This window comes from Nyctereutes procyonoides, unplaced genomic scaffold (assembly GCF_905146905.1).
Source record: "Nyctereutes procyonoides isolate TBG_1078 unplaced genomic scaffold, NYPRO_anot_genome, whole genome shotgun sequence".
NCBI lineage: Eukaryota > Metazoa > Chordata > Mammalia > Carnivora > Canidae > Nyctereutes > Nyctereutes procyonoides.
Genome location: NW_026575052.1, coordinates 49131978 through 49152513, shown reverse-complemented (window position 1 = coordinate 49152513; position 20536 = coordinate 49131978). Strand labels below are relative to the sequence as shown.

General features: G+C 49.5%; 2 protein-coding genes across 23 annotated transcripts in view; one reads left to right on the top strand and one right to left on the bottom strand.

The window, feature by feature from the left end:
* The window catches only part of LOC129513663 (protocadherin gamma-C5), a 182761-nt gene extending 170497 nt beyond the window's left edge, over window positions 1–12264 (top strand). For all 20 annotated transcript variants that reach the window (XM_055331901.1, XM_055331879.1, XM_055331884.1 and 17 more), the window contains 2 exons: window positions 5419–5507; window positions 10281–12264. In XM_055331901.1, the coding sequence (XP_055187876.1) occupies window positions 5419–5507; window positions 10281–10507 (316 nt within the window). In that variant the 3' untranslated portion in view covers window positions 10508–12264. The remainder of the gene's footprint in view (window positions 1–5418; window positions 5508–10280) is intronic.
* A 1863-nt stretch (window positions 12265–14127) lies between these two features.
* The window catches only part of DIAPH1 (diaphanous related formin 1), a 95362-nt gene continuing 88953 nt past the window's right edge, over window positions 14128–20536 (bottom strand). For 2 of the 3 annotated variants that reach the window (XM_055331801.1, XM_055331802.1), the window contains one exon: window positions 14128–16081. In XM_055331801.1, coding sequence (XP_055187776.1) covers window positions 15924–16081 — 158 coding nt within the window. In that variant the 3' untranslated portion in view covers window positions 14128–15923. The other variant, XM_055331803.1, reaches the window with a different exon arrangement.

The following is a 20536-nucleotide window of genomic DNA, read 5'->3' as shown; positions in this document are numbered from 1 at the left end:
CCAGCAAATACAGCTTTCCTCCTTCATTCATACCATAGTTAGTAAACACCTCTTATAGGCCAGATGGTATTCTAGGTGAAGGAGGCAATAAAATAGGCCTGCCCCCTGCCTTCAAGGAGTTTACCATGTGTTGAATGAGGCAAATACTAACCAAATATAAAAAATAAACATAAGATTGCAGTTATCACAAGTGCTAAGAAGAGCAGTACCTGGTGGTGAGAGCATAAAATAGGGGTTTGACCTGGTCAAGGGGCAGAAGGACATCTAAGAGGAAATGAAGTCATGCTGAGATCTGAATGCTGAATCTAAATTAACCAGCTGAAGGAGAGAGGGAGGAGCATATGCAAAGGCCTTGTGGCAAGGCTTCTCAGAATCAACAAACTGACTGGGACAAGAACAAAATTCTTTCTTGCCACCATTCTGATGAGTAAATTGGAGTGAGAGGATGAAGAGGAAAGATTTCTCTTATTCAGACTAACCGGTTCTCGCTCAGTATCACTTCCCTGCTCCACACCATCCCTACCATCTTGGGGACTGGCACATCAGCTTCAGAGCAGGGCTGGTGTTGAGCTCTCTAGTAAACCTAGTTCAGGTTCAAGTTGGCACTGGGTCGCATTACCTAGACCAAGGGGATAAAGACATGCTTTGCCAGGTGCTCCTCCTTCCAGCTGGAATCCCTTCTCAAGTCATCCTTCTGGGTTCTTATCTCAACAGCTGTTAGGCACTGAATCCAGCAAACCACTTGTCCCTTCTTGGGCTGTAAACCATGCCCTGCCCTGCAGCTGTTCCCAGTCTCTGCTCAGGGGAGAGAATCTCCATTTAGCTTCTCCCAGTCTCCATTCTGTTCTCCCTTGATAGCTCCCTACGGCCTTCCATTCCCCATCCTTGGAGAGATACTAGCCCTGTTATCCCTCGCTTAGGCAGTCATTCAGCAGACAAGTAGCAACTTTTTTTTTTCTCCTTATAAAAAAATACACGCTCATTATAGAAGCATGAGAAATAGAGAAAAATTTTAAAAGAAAAAGCACTCTAATTTCACAATCCAGAGAATTCTCACTAACATTTCTTGAATATGGAAATTTTCAAATGTGTACAAAAGTAGAACTGTGTAATGAACCTCTCTGATCCTGATGTCCAGCTTCAACTAATGCCCTACTTTGTTTCACTTGGGTCTCTACCCTGTTACTCCCTTAAGCTATTTTGAAACAGACTTTAGCCATCATATAATTTCATCTGCATCTTCACTGTCTTTAACAGACAATTCTTTTTTTAACACATAAGCACTAATATTAATAAACTACTAATACTGAATAATATAATATTATAAACTAGTATCATCAAATACTCAGTCTTTATTGACATTTCCCCAGTTATGTGTCTGTTAATGCATTTGCACACTTATCCAAATTAAGGTCCACATTTTGTATTTGGTTGAGTGTCTCAAATCTCTTAAACTTTTTAATATTTTCATATGTGTATTTCTAAACTTTTTTTCTTTGTGCACCCAAACAACATGCACAGGTTTCTTTTCTTTCTTTCTTTTTTTTTTTTAAATCTGATTTACCTAAATAAATTGTTCACAAACTTGTTCACAAAATATCAAGAACTCAGGTGGTATATTTCTCACCATTTTTTTTTTGCTAGTAATTGAGTTCCATCAGCATTATCACCTGTTTGTGTTCTCTTTGCAATATACCATGAGAATCTCCCCCGTCAAAAAAATTTTCAGAAGTTAGTTGTTTCATAACAGCCCTTCATATGGACATGTGATGTAGATTTTAAAAGGCTGACAGGCTTTTACTACATCACAAAATACATAGGTATTTATATTTTAACAGTTTAATCCAGGCTACTGTCAGAGTGCCTTCCCCAGGTTGCATCCTGCTGCAGGGAACCTTTCTCCACAGCCCAGCCTCTGGGTTGTTCCTTCGCACTCACATCCAGTGCGCCAGAATATAGACTTCTTAGTGCAAGAAATGTGTCTGTGAACGCTTATGTTTTAGGGCCTGCTGCAGGCACTGACACATGGTGGATCCTTGGAAAATGGTCGATTAGACATAGTCCATCTCCTCTACTTGCATTTTTCACCATCTCCTAAATCCTGGAAGGGTCCCCTAGCCCCACTGCCTGCTGGGGCTACAGGGCCTCCGTGGGGAAGCCTCGTGTGGTGACACGTGTAAGAGGATAGGCTCCAGAGTCACAGGAGGCCTCTTTTTGGTCACAGCTCTGCCAGTTACCAGCTATATGGCTTTGGGAGTCTTTCAATCCCTCTGAGCCCCAAGATTCATCTTCTGGAAAATAGAATCCTGAGAACACTTATCTGCAGGTGGTTCTGAGGCTCAAATAGTCAAGCTAAGCTATAACTGAACTAGATATAAACTAAATATAAATGTCAACTGTATCTGAACTAAATATATATAACCAAATGTTATATGTATATAACTAAACTAAATTGTATATAATTTAGCCCAGAGCCCAGAGAATAGGAAGCTCTCTGCAAATTGTTTAAAAAAGAAGTCTCTCCCCCCTCTACTTATCTCATGCCCAGCTTCAAAGACCTGGCTGCCCGCTCATCTGCTTAGCCTCCAGCGTTCAGCCATTGCCCAAGAATCCTCCCTGCAGCCCAGCCCACGATGGTTCCAGACCCAGCCCTTAACTCACCTTTATTCCCTCAACACCATTACCCAGTCCTCACAGGGCTGCCTCCTAACCTGGTACCTGACCCTGTGGTTCACCCCGGAGGGCTTCTCCTGCTCCCCCACCTTTGTCTCGTTCTCCCCCACTCCATCCCAGTTAGGCTGTCCTAATGAGGCAGCCTTGTGCCCTCCAGGAGGCCTAGTGCCAGCTCAGCAGGGCTGCAGGTAAAGACTTCTGGATTTCCTGGAGCATCCAGTTGAACTGCCCAAGTTTTTTCTGGCCTCAGAGCCTTGGGGGCATGTTGCTCTCTCTGCCTGGAACGCGCTCTCTGCCTGCAATCTTCTGTCGCTTTTTTACTTTGAAATGTTTCAAACTTGTCAAAACCAGTGTGATGAACATGGAAATACTGTTTTGACCTAGATAGTCTCATCAGTTGTTAAGATTTTGCACGTTTGTTTTTTCTCTCTCCGCACACACACCAAACTTTTTTTTTCTGAACCATTTGAGAGTGGCAGACATCATAAAATTTGAAAAACTTTGGTATATAACTCTTAATAATAGTAGCGTTCTCATACAAACCATAAAAGAACAATCCCATTTGAGAAATTTAGCATTAATGCAATAATAATATATAGTCCGCTAGTAGATTTTCATAAATGTTCTTGAAATGTACTTTTAACCTGTTTGGTATTTTGGGTTTTTTTGTTTTGGGGGGGTTGTTTGTTTTTTAAAGTAAGCTCTGTACTCAACATGGACCTTGAATCCATGACTCTAAGGTTGCATGCTCTACTGATTGAGCCAGCCACACCTCTGGTATTTTTTTTTAAATCTAAGATTCAATCAGAGAGCATAAATTGCAAATGCTTGCCGTATCTCTTTCATCTCCTTTAATGTAGAACAGCCTCCTTACCTTTTTTGTTTGCTTTTCATGACAGTCGTTTTTTAGAGTCCCAGCCAGTTGTCTTTTCAAATGTCCCACAATCTGAATTTGCTTATGATTTTCTCGCAGAGAAATGAGGTTAACAGTTTTGGTAGGAATACTGCCTGGTGACCCTGTACACCTCCCACCACATTACGTGGGGAATGACTTCATGTCAGTCTATCTAGTTGTCAGGGCTCCTCACTTTGTTCACTAAGTTAAGTGGTATCTCCAGATATCTCCATTACAAAGATATTTTTAAATATTAGATTAATAAATTGTGAGTGATATTTGAGACTGTGCAGCAAGCATTTGCTTTTATTATTTTAGTATTTGCTGATGGTTGCTGGTTACAAGGTGGGGATTTTCTATCATTCCTCCTACTTTTGTTTAGCTGGAATTGTCCTGCAGATCACCTGGAAATTTCTTCAAATTTAAATTCCCTGTCTTCTAGTTTCCCTTTTCCTCAGGGAAGCCTGGGCTGATTGAGCTCCCCAGCCCCTACTAAATCAAGAGTTGGCTCTACACCTGGCTCTTTGCCTACATGGCACTTGTCACAGTTATGATTAAATAACTATGCAATTATTTAATGTCAGCCTCTCAGTATGGACCGTGAGCATCATAGAGACAAACTATTTCAGTCATGTTCCCAACTATAACCCCAGTACCTAGCCCAGTGTGTGGTGTGCAGTCATTGCTCAGTAAATGTTGGTTGAATAAATGGACACAGAATTCCACCTCTTCTCACTCTGAGGAGAGGAAATGAGCATCCTACTTTCCCCTTCAACCCTCAGTGTCCGTTTGATATGATGGTGTAGAGGTCACACATTGCAGCTGTGCTCTGATCTAAGTCCACCTCCCTGGGGATGGGGAATCCCAGATCAGGGGAAACCATAAGCAGGGACAGGACTTGGAAAAATTGTAAAGCATTTCCTGGATGTGCTCACCCACCATGACAGAATGCACAGATGTGCTCACCCTCACTCATGTTCACTCTTACGCATTTTCTCTCTCTCTCTCTCACACACACACTCTTTCTCTCTCTCACCCTTTCTCTCTCTCATACATGTTCAAGGCCTGCCCTGCAGCCACTCCCCTGGTACCAAATCCTTCCCTCATAGTGACCTAACTCTCCATGGATATTTTCCCATCCATTCAGGCAAAAACTATTTATTGAGCAACTTCAGTGTGCCAGATGGTGCCAAGGATCACCTAATGGACTGTGTGTGTGTCAGGGTGTTTCCCTTTCCCCTCAGAAACAGAAATAATGTCATACTGCAAAATCCCAAAAATGCATGACAATAGTCACTGTGGTAAAAATCCAAGTTGGATTGGAATTCCTTTGGATCCTTTATAGATTAGCATTTTTAACAATTATCAATCACTTCATGTTTTTTCTCAATGCTTAGAGTGTCTGACGGTCTTCGTTAAGTGCTTCAGTAGGAGGCAGGTACCATAGCAGGGTCAGTGCCCCTGGAGCTGTCATGGGGAGGCACCTGGCCTGGTCTGGGTGGGCTTAGGGATCCCCTCTGACAGATTTTATTCATGTTACCAAAGCAGAGGTAGGAAACTGGCAGTCTGGAGAACAGTATCTGCATCAGATCTGCTGTGAGAGGGAACTTGAGGAATTAGGGAAGTGCCTCAGAAAAGGTTTGATTTTTATAGATGATGCAAGGCAAGCAAGTATGCTAAGCAAATTTTTCAAAGGAATTGCAAATATTACATGTTCTAATCCTACAGGCCATCTTTTGGCATGGGATGAAGATACAGAGTACTAGATTTGGGTTCCCTGGGAGAGGACAGGAGGGGCCTGAGTGGGGCTGGCCTGGAAGACTGTATTCACCATCCCGCTCTCTCCTCAGCTCCCAAAATGGTGATGAAACCGGCACCTGGCCCAACAACCAATTTGACACAGAGATGCTGCAAGCTATGATCTTGGCCTCTGCCAGTGGTAAGTTGTGCCCTCTGTGTGTTGGGATGGGAGATGTGAGGTTCTAGGAGAATAGAAGTCACCTGCCTTAACCTGCATGGCGTCTCTGGATCTTTCAGCTGCTCTGAGAAGACTCACAAATCCTGGACAAAAAGCCAGATTGAGAAGCAGTTCAGGGTCCTGGGATGTCTAGAGGGAGTGGAAATGGAAAGATTGAGGGACTGTAGAGCAGTAGTGTTGAGAGTCCAGTTTCAGAAGGGGATGGCATAGGTCAGATGCTAGTTCTGTTACTTACTATCTTTGTGAATTTGATCAGTTTGCTTAATCTTACTAACCCTTCTTCAGCCAGGAAAATGGAGGCAGTGGCCTCAAAGGGTTGTCGTGAGGATTAAATGAGATGCCACCATACAGCACAAAGCACTGGGGGTGGCCCAGGCAAGCCTTCAGTCTGTGCACATGGGTGTGAGAGAATGCACTTGGACCCTTCACTTTTTTGTTGCTCCTCCCCCCCACAGAGCAGGATTTTGATTTTTCTAGAAGGCTGACAGAGATCTTCATATGTGGTAGAGATTCAGCCCCTGATTGTTGTCCCTGAAGAGTCAAAAGGGTCCTGAGCAGGGGAAACAGAACGATATTAGTACTTAAGAGCACAGGCTTTGGAGGCAGGCCAACCTGGATTCAAATCCTGGTACCCATGCTTCACTGTGAGTTCTCAAGGAAGGTCCTAAGCCCCTGTGAGCCTCAGTTTCAATGACTATAAAATACTATGACAGATCTTACAGCAGTGTTGTGAGGGCCAAAGGGAGGGCCTTAGCGTAGGAATGCCCGAGTACAGGCATGCTCCACAGGGGCTAAAATTGATTAACTCGTATCTTTATTGACCCATAAAAGGCAGAATTAGAATAATGCCTATTAATAAGGACCAGTTGTGGGAGCAGCAAACCCTAAGCTTCCTGTGGAGAGTGTCAGAGGATTAAGGCATCAAGGCTTAACACAGTGTAGTCAAAGCCCTGGCCCTGAGCATGTGTGGAGGGCTGGTAGAGAACCAGGTAAAATCAGAACAAAAATCACTAAAATCACACCCCTGTACTGTCCTGGGTACATGCTAGGCAAACTTGATGGGCCTTACATCAATTAATTCTCTTACTAGCTCTGCAAGGCAGGTCTGTGATTACTTATATTTGACAAATGAGAGAACTGAGAAAACCCTTGCTCCCAGGTCCTCATTTTGAGCTGCAGATGCATGATTCTAATGTAGTCTGACTCTCAGGTTGATGCCTTTTCTTCTGTGGTGACCACGTCTGCCTGTAGATGTAGCCTATATTTCCCTTGTAGCTGAATAGGTGCAGAGGGTCAGGTCCTCTTCCTATCTTTCTTTATTCTCTCTGACTAGAGGTGCCAGATAAAATACAGGATGTTCAGTTAATTTTAACTTCACGTAAGCAACAAATAGTATTTTAGCTTAAGCAGGCACCAAATGTTAGTATTGGGGCATACTATAGAAAAAAATTGCTCATTGTTTATGTGAAGTTCATATTTAATCAGGCATCCTGCATTTTTTTGTTGTTGTTAAATCTGGTGAACGTCTCCCAGATGCCTGTGGGCCTGAATGAAGCCGGGCCCATGGTAGGTTAAGGGGGTGAGGAAGAGGGAAGTGACAGAGCCGGCCCAGGTCGGGGGTGCTGTGCTTCTGGAGAGGCCAAATACAGAGTATGACAGAGGCAGGTGGGTGGGTCTGGGAGATGCCAAGCCGGGTTCTTGAGGAAAGTAAACTGACAGGCATATTTAGTTAGCTCTTGTGGTTTTTAGCATTACAGCCAGGAAGCAGACTTTTTGACCTAAATCCACATTTATAAAACAGAAATGGAATTGGTATTTATGGCCTACAACTATCCTGGGTCACTGCAGGCTGGCTCCCTGTCAGGGCTCCACCCCTCCCGCCCACACAGTGTCTGACCTGAGTATAAGCTTGGGCCTTGGGGAATGGATCCAGAAGGTTGAAGTGGCAGGGTCAGGCCCAACTCTCACTTTCATACCTGCTTCCCTGTCTTGAAGCCAGAGAGGTTCCTGGAGTCCAGCCCAGCCTGGCGCTAGGGGCTGCTGAGGGGGAGTAAGTATGAAGGAAACTAAGTATATTTGGGAGGTTTTTTAAATAAACATTTGGAGGGAAGTGTGTTTTCAAGGAGGTTCTGGTTTGTGGTTCAACTGACCCTGGTCTGGCTTGACCAGGCCTCCCTGTCTGGAGGTGCTGTTTCAGCGCTGGGTTGGGGTGAGAAGGGCAGGGGGGATGGGGAGGCCAGGAGCTGGCGAGGAGGCCAGCGCAGCTCTCACTTTCAGGCCAGAGCTTTTTAAAGATTTTATTTTTAAGTAATCTCTACACGCAACATGGGACTCAAACTCCCAACTCTGAGATCGAGAGTCCCATGCCCCTCCTAGGGAGCCAGCCAGGCACCTCTTCCTTGCTGCTTTTTTATTTTTTAAGATTTTATTTATTTATTCATGAGAGACAGAGGTGGAGGCACAGGCAGAGGGAGAAGCAGGCTCCACGCAGGGAGCCTGACGTGGGACTCTGATCCGGGGTCTCCAGGACCACGCCCTGGGCTGAAGGCGACGCTAAACCGCTGAGCCACCCGGGCTGCCCTTCCTTGTTGCTTTTTAAAGCGTGTTTCTCTTTGGAATAGAAAAGACCTTGGTCCCCCGCTCACTGTTGTGATGGAGGGATAGGAGGAGGGGCTGCTGAAGAATTGATTGTACAGGTCAGAGCCTGTAGTCTGTCTTCTCCCCGCTCAGATTTATACCTGGGAAAGCAGAGGCCTGAATCACGCAGGGCCTCTGCCAAGGTCACCCAGTTTTTTTTAGTGGCAGAGCTGACCAGAAGGAACTCGAGTGCCAGCCTTGTTCTCTTATGCTCCAGATTTGCACATCATCTCCCTCCTGGTCCAGCCCAACCTTGATGCTCCCATAGGACCTGGGCTGATGGCAGGCCTGTGCTCCTGGTGAGAGGTGACAAGACCTGCCTTTGTCATTTCCATCCCCTTGGGGTGCTCCCTAGAGATCTAGGATGTTTGTGGGACATAGGTGGGCCTGGCCTGCAATGACCCAGTCAAGCCCATGCCTTCTCCCTGTTTCTCCCCATTTATTTCCCTTTCTCAAGAGCCTGTGTGCATGTGTGCATGTGTGTGTGAGTGCGTGTGTGCATGTGTGTGTGAGTGCGTGTCCCTCCACCCCCCCCCCTTTCTGGCACCTCTGAAGTCTCCCCTTAGGCCTTAAATCACTCTGGAATCCTGGCTCTTTGAAGCCGATGCTGGGCCCCTACCTCCAACCCCTCCATTCCCAGGCTGAATAAGGGGTGCTGCAGGGGAGGGTGAGCTAGGCTCCCTCCTGGAGTTAATTAGGGAAAACATTGGGAAGTCAGTTGAATGAAAGGGCTGGGGGAGGGGCTCAGCCTGGAGAAAGAGAGCAGGAAGTGGGCAGATGCTCCCTCCCACTCAACCTCTCTTCCACACAAACCCCCAAACCCCTCACATCCTGGGATTTGGGACTTGAAATGGAGGTTGTAGAAACCTGAGCGCTGGCGCAGGGAGGTGGAAAACCAGAGTCCCCCCTCACCCCCTCCCTCCTCCCCTCCATTCTCTTCTCCTTGCCCCTCCCCCTCGGCTGCTGTTCTCTTTCTCAGTCCCTGGTTAGTGTCCCAGGATTAGTCATCCTCTCTGGCTTTAGGTTTTAGTCAGCCTCTCGACCCACTCCCAGGGTCTAGGGTGGAGTCAAGGGCAGCTGGGAGGAGTGCTCCTCTGCCCTCCGGCTGGGGCTGGCCTGGGAATTCCTGGGGCTTTAACCCTTCCGCTGCCAGAGGACTCCAGCAGAAGCCCTTGTGAACTCTGAGTCCTGGAAAGTTTTGGTTTTCCTTGCTGGCCCCATTCGGGGAACATGTAGAGTAGAGTAGAAGTAATGACACACACTCGGCAGTGGTGAGGGTGGTGGCAGCCACGCCTCACGGTGGGCAAGTACCAGGTGCCTGGGTACTGCGCGCTGCTATGGCTTTGAGTTAGTCTTTTACCTTCTCTGGGCCTTGCTTTCCTCATCTGTAGAGTGAGGATAAATACCACATATCTCACTGGATTGTCTTGGGGAGCTGAAAGCCATCATGCCCATGCACTCTCTAGCCAAGTGCCTGGCACAGAGTAGGCATCGGCTGCTGGTACTATTATGAAATGAGTGCCTGAGAAGCACCGCCTTCCCCAGACTAACAACGGAACTGCTAAATACCCACCCTGTGGGTGCTGGCAGGAGAAGGATGGAAGGACCAGCAGCCCCTGGTTGCAGCCCTCCAGGAGACCAAGGTCCAGTGTGGAAGGAAACCAGGGCGACTCCCTTGAGGACGGTTAGGGCAAGAATTTGAGAGCGTTTATCTCAGCCCTGAGAAAAGTAACAGCTAGCACGTTTTAAGCCCGTGCCGTGTGATGGGCACTATTCTAGGTGCTTTATATGCTTCATGATCCTGGTTAGCCTTAACACAAACCTGAAGGGGTAGATGCTATTTTTAACCAGTTTCACAGATCAGAAAACTGAGGAGACTTAGGGGAGTTTAGGTGGACTTGCCCCAAATCAGTTAGTAGGTAAAGGAGCTGGGAATCAAATCTAGGCTGTGTCACTTACCCCCCACCCCTTGTGCATAGAGGTGGTATTCCCGGGGCTCATGGGCACTTGGCAGGCATTCATTCACTGGTTGTGCTCTCACGGAGTGACTGCTGGGGACTCAGAGTTTAGCTCCTGACCTTCCTCTGTCTCTTGCAGAAGCTGCTGATGGGAGTTCCACCTTGGGAGGGGGCGCTGGCACCATGGGCCTAAGTGCCCGCTACGGGCCCCAGTTTACCCTGCAGCACGTGCCCGACTACCGCCAGAACGTCTACATCCCCGGAAGCAATGCCACACTGACCAACGCAGCTGGCAAGCGAGATGGCAAGGCCCCCGCAGGTGGCAACGGCAGCAAGAAGAAGTCAGGCAAAAAGGAGAAGAAGTAACGCAGAGGCCAGGCCCAGAGAGCCACAGGGTGGCTTCCCCCCACCACCACCAGCCCCAGCCAGCCCAGTCTCTCCTTACCTGTACCCAAGCCTACTATACTGGTAGGGGTCCAGGCCATGCTCCCCTTGGGAAAAGAAACAAGTGCCCAGTCAACACCCCCCTCTCTGCCCCCAAGGGATCGAATATGCAAAGGGAGTTCTGCTGGGAACCCCCATCCAATCAATTGCTGTGCCCATGGGGGTAGTGGGGTTTGTGTAGACACCATTTATCACTCCTTAAGTTACAGCTGGACTTTCCCATCTTCCAAATTCAATCAGACCCATCTGCCATCCCCTGCCTCCCTCCTTCTCCCCACCCCCTCAGCAGCCCTCTTTCATAAGTAGGGTGGTCGGGGTGTTGAGGTACCTGGTGACCTAAAAAGTCTCACAGTTCTGAAGAGTTAGAAGGCCATCATAACCTTTAGGCCTCTCCAATTCTCAAACTTCCTCCAAGCATGGTTTGGTCCAGTCCTTTCATCTCCTTCCCGAGACCAGGCTCAAGTTTTGGGAGATGCAGTCACCATTCCCATGGTACTGATGCTTACTGGATTTAGGTGTGTGTGTGGGGGGGCATGTAGCTACCATGCCTCTTCCAAACACCCTCGGGACCAGTGTTTTGTTCTGTTTTTCATTGTTTGATGTTCCACTGCATGCTGTGACTTTCCCCTCCCCAAACAAGAGACTCCATTGCATGTTCCAAGACAGTATGGGGTGGTGAGATGAAAGGAAGTGTGTGAATGTGGGGGATGGACAAAGCTTGACTGACCGGTTATCAGGGCCTTGTAGAAGGCTTTGTATGTCGCCAGGGTACTGGCCAGATCCCCAATTCCAGCCATAAACCAAGTACCAGGCTGGGCCCTCATGTACCATGTAAAGGCAGTAAACTTTGGGCTAAGCTGTTAGCATCAGTAGGTTTAAACTGGCATTACAGTCAGAGGAAGGTGTGAGGACATTTAGGACCAGGCCCCTGGAGAGGTCAGAGGGCCCTCTGTGGGTGCTGGGTACTCCAGAGGTGCCAGTGATCTAAGAATCATTGTGGCCCCAGCAGTGAGGGAGGGTCAGGCTGGGCCGTTCTTGGTCCCTGGGTTTTGGGGAGACATGGAGCTAGACCTGGGACCAAATGGATGGGATGTCTCAGCCTGGGATCAGGGCTTCTCTGTGGGGCCCTGCGCTCCCCAAGCCTCTGTTCCTTCATTTTGCCAGGTGCCATTTCTTCCCCAGAAGGCCACTGTCCGGCCCCCTCACCAGTCTGCCCCCCCCCCAGTGGCCAGAGCCTGGTTGAAGTCCCCCAGTGCCTCCTTGTGCATAGACCTTTCTCTGCCCACCCCTGTCTACCCCGCCCCAGCCTCGTACACCCAGCGGGGCTGTGCAAGAACCCCACCCCAGCCCCGACAGTAGTATAGAGCCCCCCCTTTCGGCTGGTGTAGTGTAGCCAATAGTGTAGTGCGGTGTGCTTTCCCGTGGTGGCGGGTGGGTGGAGGGCTCCGTGCCGACCGCCCTTGAATCCGCCAGCGGCGGCCGTGCTGTGTTTTGTGCTGTGTCCACGCGCTGCGGCGCTCCCCTCCCCTGTACTGACGCCTAGAAGTGCTTCTCTTTGCATAGTCACGTAGCTGCCCCACCCACTCCCCTTCCTCTGTCTCACGCAAGTTTTATACTCTAATATTTATATGGCTTTTTTTCTTTGAAAAAAATTAAAACGTTTCTTCTGAAAGCTTGAACGCTTCTGTGTAAGGGATGGAGGCTCCTGGCGAGTGTGGATGAAGGGATGCGCTGAGCGGTGCGTGCTGGACGAAGGGCGGGATCACCAGGCGACGATGGTGTTTGCGCCTCGGTTTGGTGTCATTGCCCACGAGTCTGTATGTGACCGTCACGTGGCTGTGTGCTAGAGGTACTGTTGTGCAGCGGCAGCAGGGCACAACTGTGATTGTGCTTGTGGCTCGGTATTGCGCTGGGTGTAATCGGCTTCTGCGTCTGCTGTGGAGGCAGGCATTTCTGAGTGCAGCGTGTCAGCGTGCAGTGGCTGTCTCCCTTGCGGCCCTAGGCGCCAGGCTCCAGGCGGGAGAGGATGCCCCGGGGCGGGGCGGGAGCGCGTTGGCGCCCGCTACAGAGCTGGAAATGGGCTGGGCTGGTGCACCCTTCCTTGGTCTCGCCTCTTCCCTGCTAAAATTAACGCCCCGGAGTACCTTTGTGGGCTTCTCTGAAGGAGGGGCGCGCCTCCTTTGCCCATCCCCCCTACTGCCGAGTGAGTTTGGGAACACTGGGAGTGGGAGACCATGCGCGCACAGGCCCAGGCTACAGCCTGGACCTCAGTTTACCCATCTGGAATTGAGCTTCCCACTCTCTGCAGCAAAGCCAAGATTAGAAGGTTCAGCGCTTTGTTGCTGGGGAGGGGACCGCGGCGTCAAGGGCTGTGGGAAACGAGGTTGCCGGCCGGTTGCCGGCCGACCCAGGCGGCCCGCCCTCTCTGCGCTTTCACTCTTCAGTTAGTCCTCCTCCTCCCCTCCCCTGCCTCCCCCTTGAAGCACACTGGGAGTCCGGTCTCCTGCAGGAAGTACGAAAGGTGGAGAGAAGGCCGAGCGGAAGGACAGACACACGGACCCCCCGGGGCGCGCGGGGGGGGGGGCCGCTGGTCAGCGAGGGGATGCCTAACCGCGGGGCGGAAGGAGACCGTCACTGGGTGTGCGGGACGCAGGGCGACGGCTCGCCCTCGGAGCCCTTCGCCGGCTCTGCCAGCGCCTGAAGACTGTTGTCATGGAAACCAAGCCTTCCAACTAAGCATCTGGAGGCGACGTTCTTGTGTGGGAGGAAGGGCGGTGAGCGCGGTTTGGGATGGAAGCAGGGTGTTGTTTCCGAGCGCCAGGCTGCGGAGGGCGGGGTGCTGGGCGCCTGGGTTCTATTCCAGGCACGGCAGCAGCGGACTGGCAGAGCGGGTGAGCAGCTGTGGCTGGTCCCCTAGTTGGCATGTGCGCCCGTAAAGCTCTGGCCGCCGGTGGGGGGAGGAAGCTGCCCAGGCTCCAGGGCTATCTACAAGGCTTTTATTTCCAGTTCTAGAGCCTGCCCCAGTGGTGTCCTGGTCCTCTTCAGGCCCCTCCTCTCTAGTCTCGACCGCTTCGACCGCTCACAGCGTGCAGGGTTCCTTTGTGCAGGTCACCACGTGCTCAAGTATGGCTCTGGGCAGGAAGTGGCCTGGAGCATGACCCCTGGCTTCTGACCTCTGCTGCCAGGCTCAGTTTCCACCCCAATGTTAAGTTCCTCTAGTCTAAAGTATGATCTGTGGCCACCAAGGGGGGTGGGGGGGTAGAGGAGAGATGGGAGAATGCTTCCTGCAGCAGAAGAGGCACAGGTATTGGGGGCAGGAGGAGGTGGGGAGCTAGAAGTGAATTCCAGAAAGGGGCGGTGTGGAGGGGGGCGGGGACTGCACTGGAGCCACTCTTCCATGCACATGGTGCAGGCTGTGCAGGCTCAAGGGCAGAGGCCCAAGCAGGGTGTTTGGCACATGACAGGCGCCTTAAACTTTTTGACACTTATTTGTCAGGTCAACCAGGGATTTGGAAAACAGCTTAAACTCACAAAGCAGATGGTAAGGTAATACTGTTTCAATGCTTTATTAACAACTGGAAACAAACCCAATAAACTGGAGGTGATGACAATCCCAAAAGCCCAAGAGGCAAGGGAAATAGGTTTGCATTTTGTTTTTTGTGTATTTTTTATTAAATGCATCTTAGCAAAAGTAGATTAAAAAAGAAAGGGTCAAAGCCCCAGATGTCAGCAGGGAGGAGGAGCAGACTCAGGGAGGCAGCCTCCCCCTCACCCCCACCTTCTAGGGAAGAGCTCAAAGGAGCTGCTGTTGCACCTTCACACATAGACCTGAAGGCTGAGCCAGCACCCAGGTTCCCGGCCTGAAAGCCTCCCTGCAGGAATGCTTCGGTCGCCTAAGTCCCCCCTTTGCTCCACAACTTGAATTCTGGGTCAAGCCATAACAGTACCATTCTCTCTCCCTACCTGGGGGTGGGAAGCTGAAAGCACAAGGAGGGCAAAGTGTCACCTGGAGCCAGAGAATCTGAGCTTTCTGGAGCCGGGGCTACTGAGCAGCTTGGCCTGCCCACTGTTCAGAAGGGAGCAGGGCTATGCTGTGTGGCCATACTCCTGTGCTTACTTGCCCAGGGCCCAGTTAGCATTTGCACATTTGGCTTGATAAATATATTAAATTTATAAAAACTGTGGTCTCAGAGCTCCCATTATTCTTAGGCCTGGTTCAGCTCTACCAGAGAAGCTGTGCCCCAGAACTGGATAATGGGAGAGAGAATCTACACAGGCCAGGCTTAGGGCTGAGGCAAAGGTCCAAGGTCCTGCTCAGGATTGAGGCCTGTGGGGATATGGGGATAAATCCCAGGGATGCTGGGACCTTGCTATCAGAGCCTCTTACACTATGGAGGGGAAAGGGGAAAGGAATAGTTATTTTCTTAAAAAAAAAAAAAATCTCATATAAAAATAGATCCATTTGCAAAACAATTTCTCAGCCAGGAGGCTCCACCTCCCATTTCCTTGGAGACAGAGGGTGAGGTGTTGGGATGGTCACAGTACAGCCCATACTCCAGATGAGATGCACCAAAGCTTGGGGGAAGGTGTGAGCAGTGACCACGGCTCAGGAGCCCAGGCAGGTATAGAGAGTTCACAGAGGCAGAGTCATAAAACATGGCAGCAGGCTGGGGATGGGTCCCAAAGTGTCTCTAGACATTGCCTCTCCACAGGCTCTTGGCCACCGTAGAACAGATCAAGTGGTCCAGGTCCTTTTTGTTTTGGGAGGCCGTTCCCAGGAAGGTGCAGTAAGGGTGGGGCTTGCTCTCCACTTCTCTAGGCATGGCTCCCACTGTCACACCACTAGTAATAAATAACAATAACCAGGAGGGGGAACAGCAGAGCAGAGGTGACAGCAATGAAAGGAGGGAGAGAGCCTAAAGGTGCACAAGCCCCATGCTGTTGGCAGGGCTCGAGAAACCACAAAAGAAAAGCACAAACCCAGTGGGATTGACCCAGGGGAAAGCCCACTGGAAAGGCAGGGGCTGGGAAAGCAGGTGGGGCCTCGTCTGAGACAAGGCCTCAGTGACAGAGAGGAGACACTTGGGGTTAAGGCAGCAAACATGGAGCCTGCTTTGGTAATACGACAGCCAGGCTGGCTGGGTGGGGCTCGGGCCTCCCTGCTCTGCCCTCTCCTGCTGGCCTCCTGGCAGCTGAAGCTGTGCTGATGGACAGAGGAAGAGGGTCAGGGTGGTAGCAGCAGCAGCCCGAGGAATACTTCCGCGACCCTGGAGGCACATGCCACAGGACCAGACAGTCTGGGGCTCCTGGAGGAGCTGCTATGGCCGCAGGACACAGCTTAGTTTGCACGGCCAACCAACTCCTTGGTTTCCTCCAGGATGGTGGGGAACCCCTCACTGTTCCTGGGCACCTTAGAAGGAACAGCAGTCATGGCGTCGTCCTTGGTCAGCTCCGAGGCTAGCAGAGACGTGACTGCACACCCGGCCTTCCTGTTGGCTGCAGAGGAGACATGAAAGAGCTTGACCACACAAGGCTCAATTTCCAATCCCTTTCCGACACTCTGGCAGACGCTCAGCCTGAAGCCATGCGAACGAATGTGGCTGCACACTCTGATTCAGGGAGGCCCCTATTTGAAAGCAGGAGGGGCGGGGATCCCAGAACACGGGGAAGAGATTTTCTCTGTGCAGAGAATGTTAAGGGCAGGGTGCAGGCAGGAGAGCAAGCCTCGCTCGTGCTTCCCTGGGTGGACACTGTACACGGGTGTCAATGCAGCCAGCCAGACAGAACGTGGAGCCAGTCTGCTGTGTAACTTAAGGAGAAATTAAGTACTCAAAATGTGTGTTCTCATCACAGGGTTGTTGGAGTTAAATAGCCCCAAGGTTAGTAAAAGAGTATTATTTTTGTTTTCCTGGCAGCATCCAGGGATCCTCCTGGGCCAAAACCATTTTCAGCCAGCCCTGCGGATGGCTGGCCCCAGCAGAGGAGGGCCTGCTGCAGGCTGCCCGGGGGGACTCCTGCAAAGAGGAGCACAGCAGCGGCCATGCACTGCCACCACATGCACGTCACATTCCCCAGTGTTCCCCCAGCCCTCCTTCCCTCTCCCCATGCCTACATCCTAGCTCTTTCCCGTTTCTTCAAGGGCAGCAGCTGAGATACGCATGCCAAGGGCCCTACAAGGTATGTATGGGGGGTGTGGGAGCGGGTGGGTTATGAGAGCTGTCAGGGAATGCAGAGCTGGGGTCAAGGAAGGCCAGGACTGCCCCCCACAAGGCAATCTCAGCCCAAAGGGCTAAGGGATTGTGAAGCTCCAGTTGTCATCTTAGGAAGAAAAGAACCAATCAACCCACGGGTTTCTGTTCTAAGACTCTCGTGTTAATTTATGGAATGAAAAAAAAAAAAAGGAAAAAAAAGAAAAAAAATTTATGGAATGAAGATACTGGGACCATAAATCTGCAGCACAAAGGCAGTTCCTTGGGACTGTGCCCAGCTCATGCTCTCTGCCTCTTCCCATGCCCTACAAACAGCAGAGAGAGACCACATGTACACAAAGAGCTGCCTGCCGGGGCTGAAACAAGCCAGACATGAAGGCCACATGTGCTAGGAGTCCCATTTCTATGAAATGTCTAGAATGACACATCCAGGGAGACAGGAAGTAGATTTGTGACTGTCAGGGGCTGGGGGAAATGAGTGCTCATGGCGATGGAGTTTCTTTCTGGGGTGATGATGATAATCTGGAATTAGATAGTGGTGATATCTGCACAAACTTGTTAAAATACTGAAGTATATACTTTTAAAAGGGTGAATTTTAAGCATTTGATTTATATCTCAAACCCCACTTGCTGGCTCGTGGGCAAGATGACTGAAGAAAGCAGCACCTAAGGCTTAAAGCAGGGCCAGTCAGAGGAGCCCAGAGCTCTAACAGGAAGACGGCAGGGCTGGGGCAGCTCCAGGACATGCACGTGAAGGCGAGGTCCAGAGGAGGTGGCAAACGAAGCACCCAGAATACCTCTGCCTTGCCTTGTTTAGACCAGCAAGAAGCTTTAGACAAGACAGAAGCCAAACAGGGTCAGTAGGCCCAGCTTTTCAGCGGGGCTGTCAGCTTCTTCAGAAATGTGACGCAGCACCACTGTGTTCACACGACAGAGGTCCCCTGACAGGTCAGGGAGCACACGGCATGCCCACAGGTTACCAATTTATAGGTCTCCTCCTCCTCCAACTCCTCCTCCCAGGGGTACACAGGACTGTCTAACAAGAGGAGAAGGAACAGTGAAGGCCCTGACTGACCAGCTCAAGGGCTTATCATCTGGTTCTGGGGGAAGGCATGTGACCCAGACTCCAGGCCTTACACAAACCGCTCTTTTGATTAGGAGCACTTGCTATGGCCTCAGTGACGTACGGGGGAGGAAAAGGAGCCCACCAGGGTGTGACTAGGAAGGTAAACAGGGAGATGCTTCTGTCTTCTTCATCTCTATAGCCAAGTCTTCCTCATCTCCACTGAGTTTCTACTTTTTCCTGAATTACTCCCTCCTCTAGGACCCTACTTCTCAGGTCCAGAAAAGCAGTGGCTGGATGTCACTTGGGTGTTCTTGTGCATTCAGTCCCTAGCAGTTGAGGAGGCACTGCCAACTATGTGTGTGTGGCTAAATAGATGTGTTTGTATTGAAATAATTTCTGACTTCAGACCCCAGAGGAAAAAGAACACTGGGTCTTCAGAGACACCTCCCGGGCAACATGGGAAAATCAGATTTCAAGTTTGGCATGTCTTATTCAAGTCTGGCATGTCTTATGTTATATCTCTTTGGTTTCTTCCTCTAAACTAAGAGGACACTGGTTGTACCTCATCAAGCACTGTTTCTAGATTTTCTAGATTCCAAAAGATTCTGATGCATTACAGATTTCACGAAAACTAAGAGTATGTGGGAGGAAGACCAAAACTTCCCTGTTAAGCCTAGGAAGTAGGTATACTAGGAATGGCCATGATGCGGCCTACGATCAGAATTAGATACGAGAACGCTCTTGTTGGAACTGGGAAGAGAATCAAAAGAACTGAAGAATCTGGTTTCTACTTTGTCTTCAGAGCCACAATTACACTCAACAGTTTGTTCTGAAAGTGACTTTTCCCTTCCTTTCCTTAGCTTGGGTACTTGAGACTATTGAAAAGTAGCCATAGAAGCAGATACATAATTTGGCTATATTAGATAACTCACAAGAGAAGGGTCTCATAGTCTGTGGGGGAAAAGGGAATGATCTTGAGACACTGGCCAAAGCTCTCAGAAGCCACATTCCTAGAAGTTCAGGTGGGCTAGGATAAAAACACTAGCAAAAGCCACCAACCATGTATAACAGCAGCACAGATGAATTAGGAAAAGGTCAATGATTTGGAAAAAGACATCTATAAAATACAGGCTAGAAACTGCTACTGAAGAGGAAGTGTTCTTAATAGGTTTCCTTAGGGGAGAGGAAACTGGGACAGATGGGGCCTTCATTACTGTCCTAGAGAACTCATTACTGTCTAAAAGTCACCTAATTATAATTCCTGTCCTATTTTTACAAAAGTGGAGAGTATGTGGTGGTGTAGCAAATATTCTTCACCTTCTATAGACAGGTAGTCATCAGAAAATTCTCACAGCAACTGTACAGTGTTTAGTGCTCTCTTGGCTTGAAGGTACGAACGAATACTTCTGGCCTCCACAGATGAGTCACTGTCCTTTCCTTCCATCAGTAGGCTTAGTGGAAACAGCCCTGGACTTGGAAGCACAAAAAGAGGCTAGAGTTCTAGCTCGAGCGCTAGCCAGCTCTGTGGAGCTGGGCCACATGAGCTTATCTGGGTCTTAACTGCTACCCTCTGTGCAGAGGTCAAATGCTAGTCACCAGAGGTCAGTCTTTAGAGGCTCTCCAGACTTGAAGGTTCTGTTAATGTAGGTGGAGCTTAGAGGGAAGGAAGGGAAGAAAAAGACCAATTTCTTTCCTTGACTTTTTTATCCCAGTGAGCAGATGGCCGGTATATAAGAGGCCGCAATTCAGACATGGAAATAAAGTTGAGTCATTAAAACCACATGCTGACTCAATCATCAGCTTGAAATAGTAGCTGTGATACAATCACATGGATTCTTCTCTTTGACACTCGAACCATTGTTCTCCCACACCCTGCAGATCAGAGCAGTTCACATGTCACTTTTAATGAACCAGCCCTGTTAGTAACTCTCCTCTTCCAACTCCTCAGTGGTTCTTTGTACACTTCTCTGTACCCTGTCTAAACTCCCTCAGGTCTCCAAAGCCCAGATGACTTTTTTTTTTTTTTTCCTTTTTTACACATTCCTTTAAATCCTATGGAAAAGGCCAGTGTCTTTGAGGCAGGGACAGCCAGCTGCCTGGGACCGAGGGCTGTGAGGCAGATCTGCTTGCTGGGGCTGCAGTTTTTTGGCTCCAGGCAATTGGCTATGAGGAATAGTCAGAGACGGTCAAGCAACAAGTGGATGAGCTAAGTCCAGCAGCCACTAAGGGAAACCCGCAGCCTCTATAGTTTGAGAATGGGGCCTTCTGAGTCCAGCCTCTTTCTGGTCTTCTCTTAATCTTATTGTTGCTGGACAAAAAAGTTATTAAAGTTGGAAAAGACCCAGGAGACCATTTTAGTTCAACTCATGAAGAAACTGAGTCCCCAAAACTTGTCTAGAGTACCCTAGGCAATATCAGAGTTAAGACATGACTTTGGGTCTTTCAATCTCTACCTAGTCCGATGCTCTTAGCATGCTACTGTGATGGAGCCTCTTCGTTTAGCGCGAGGCCACATCACTTCACAGCATGTGAATGTACCACCTAAGCAGCATACCAGAGTAACCAGAAAGTTCTCCGTGGAGAGATTTTCCCAGATTATGTTCAGCCCCGTTCTGTGAACCCAGAGTCCAGAAAGATTAGGTTATAGGATAGAACCAATTTAAAAAGTATGTAGTT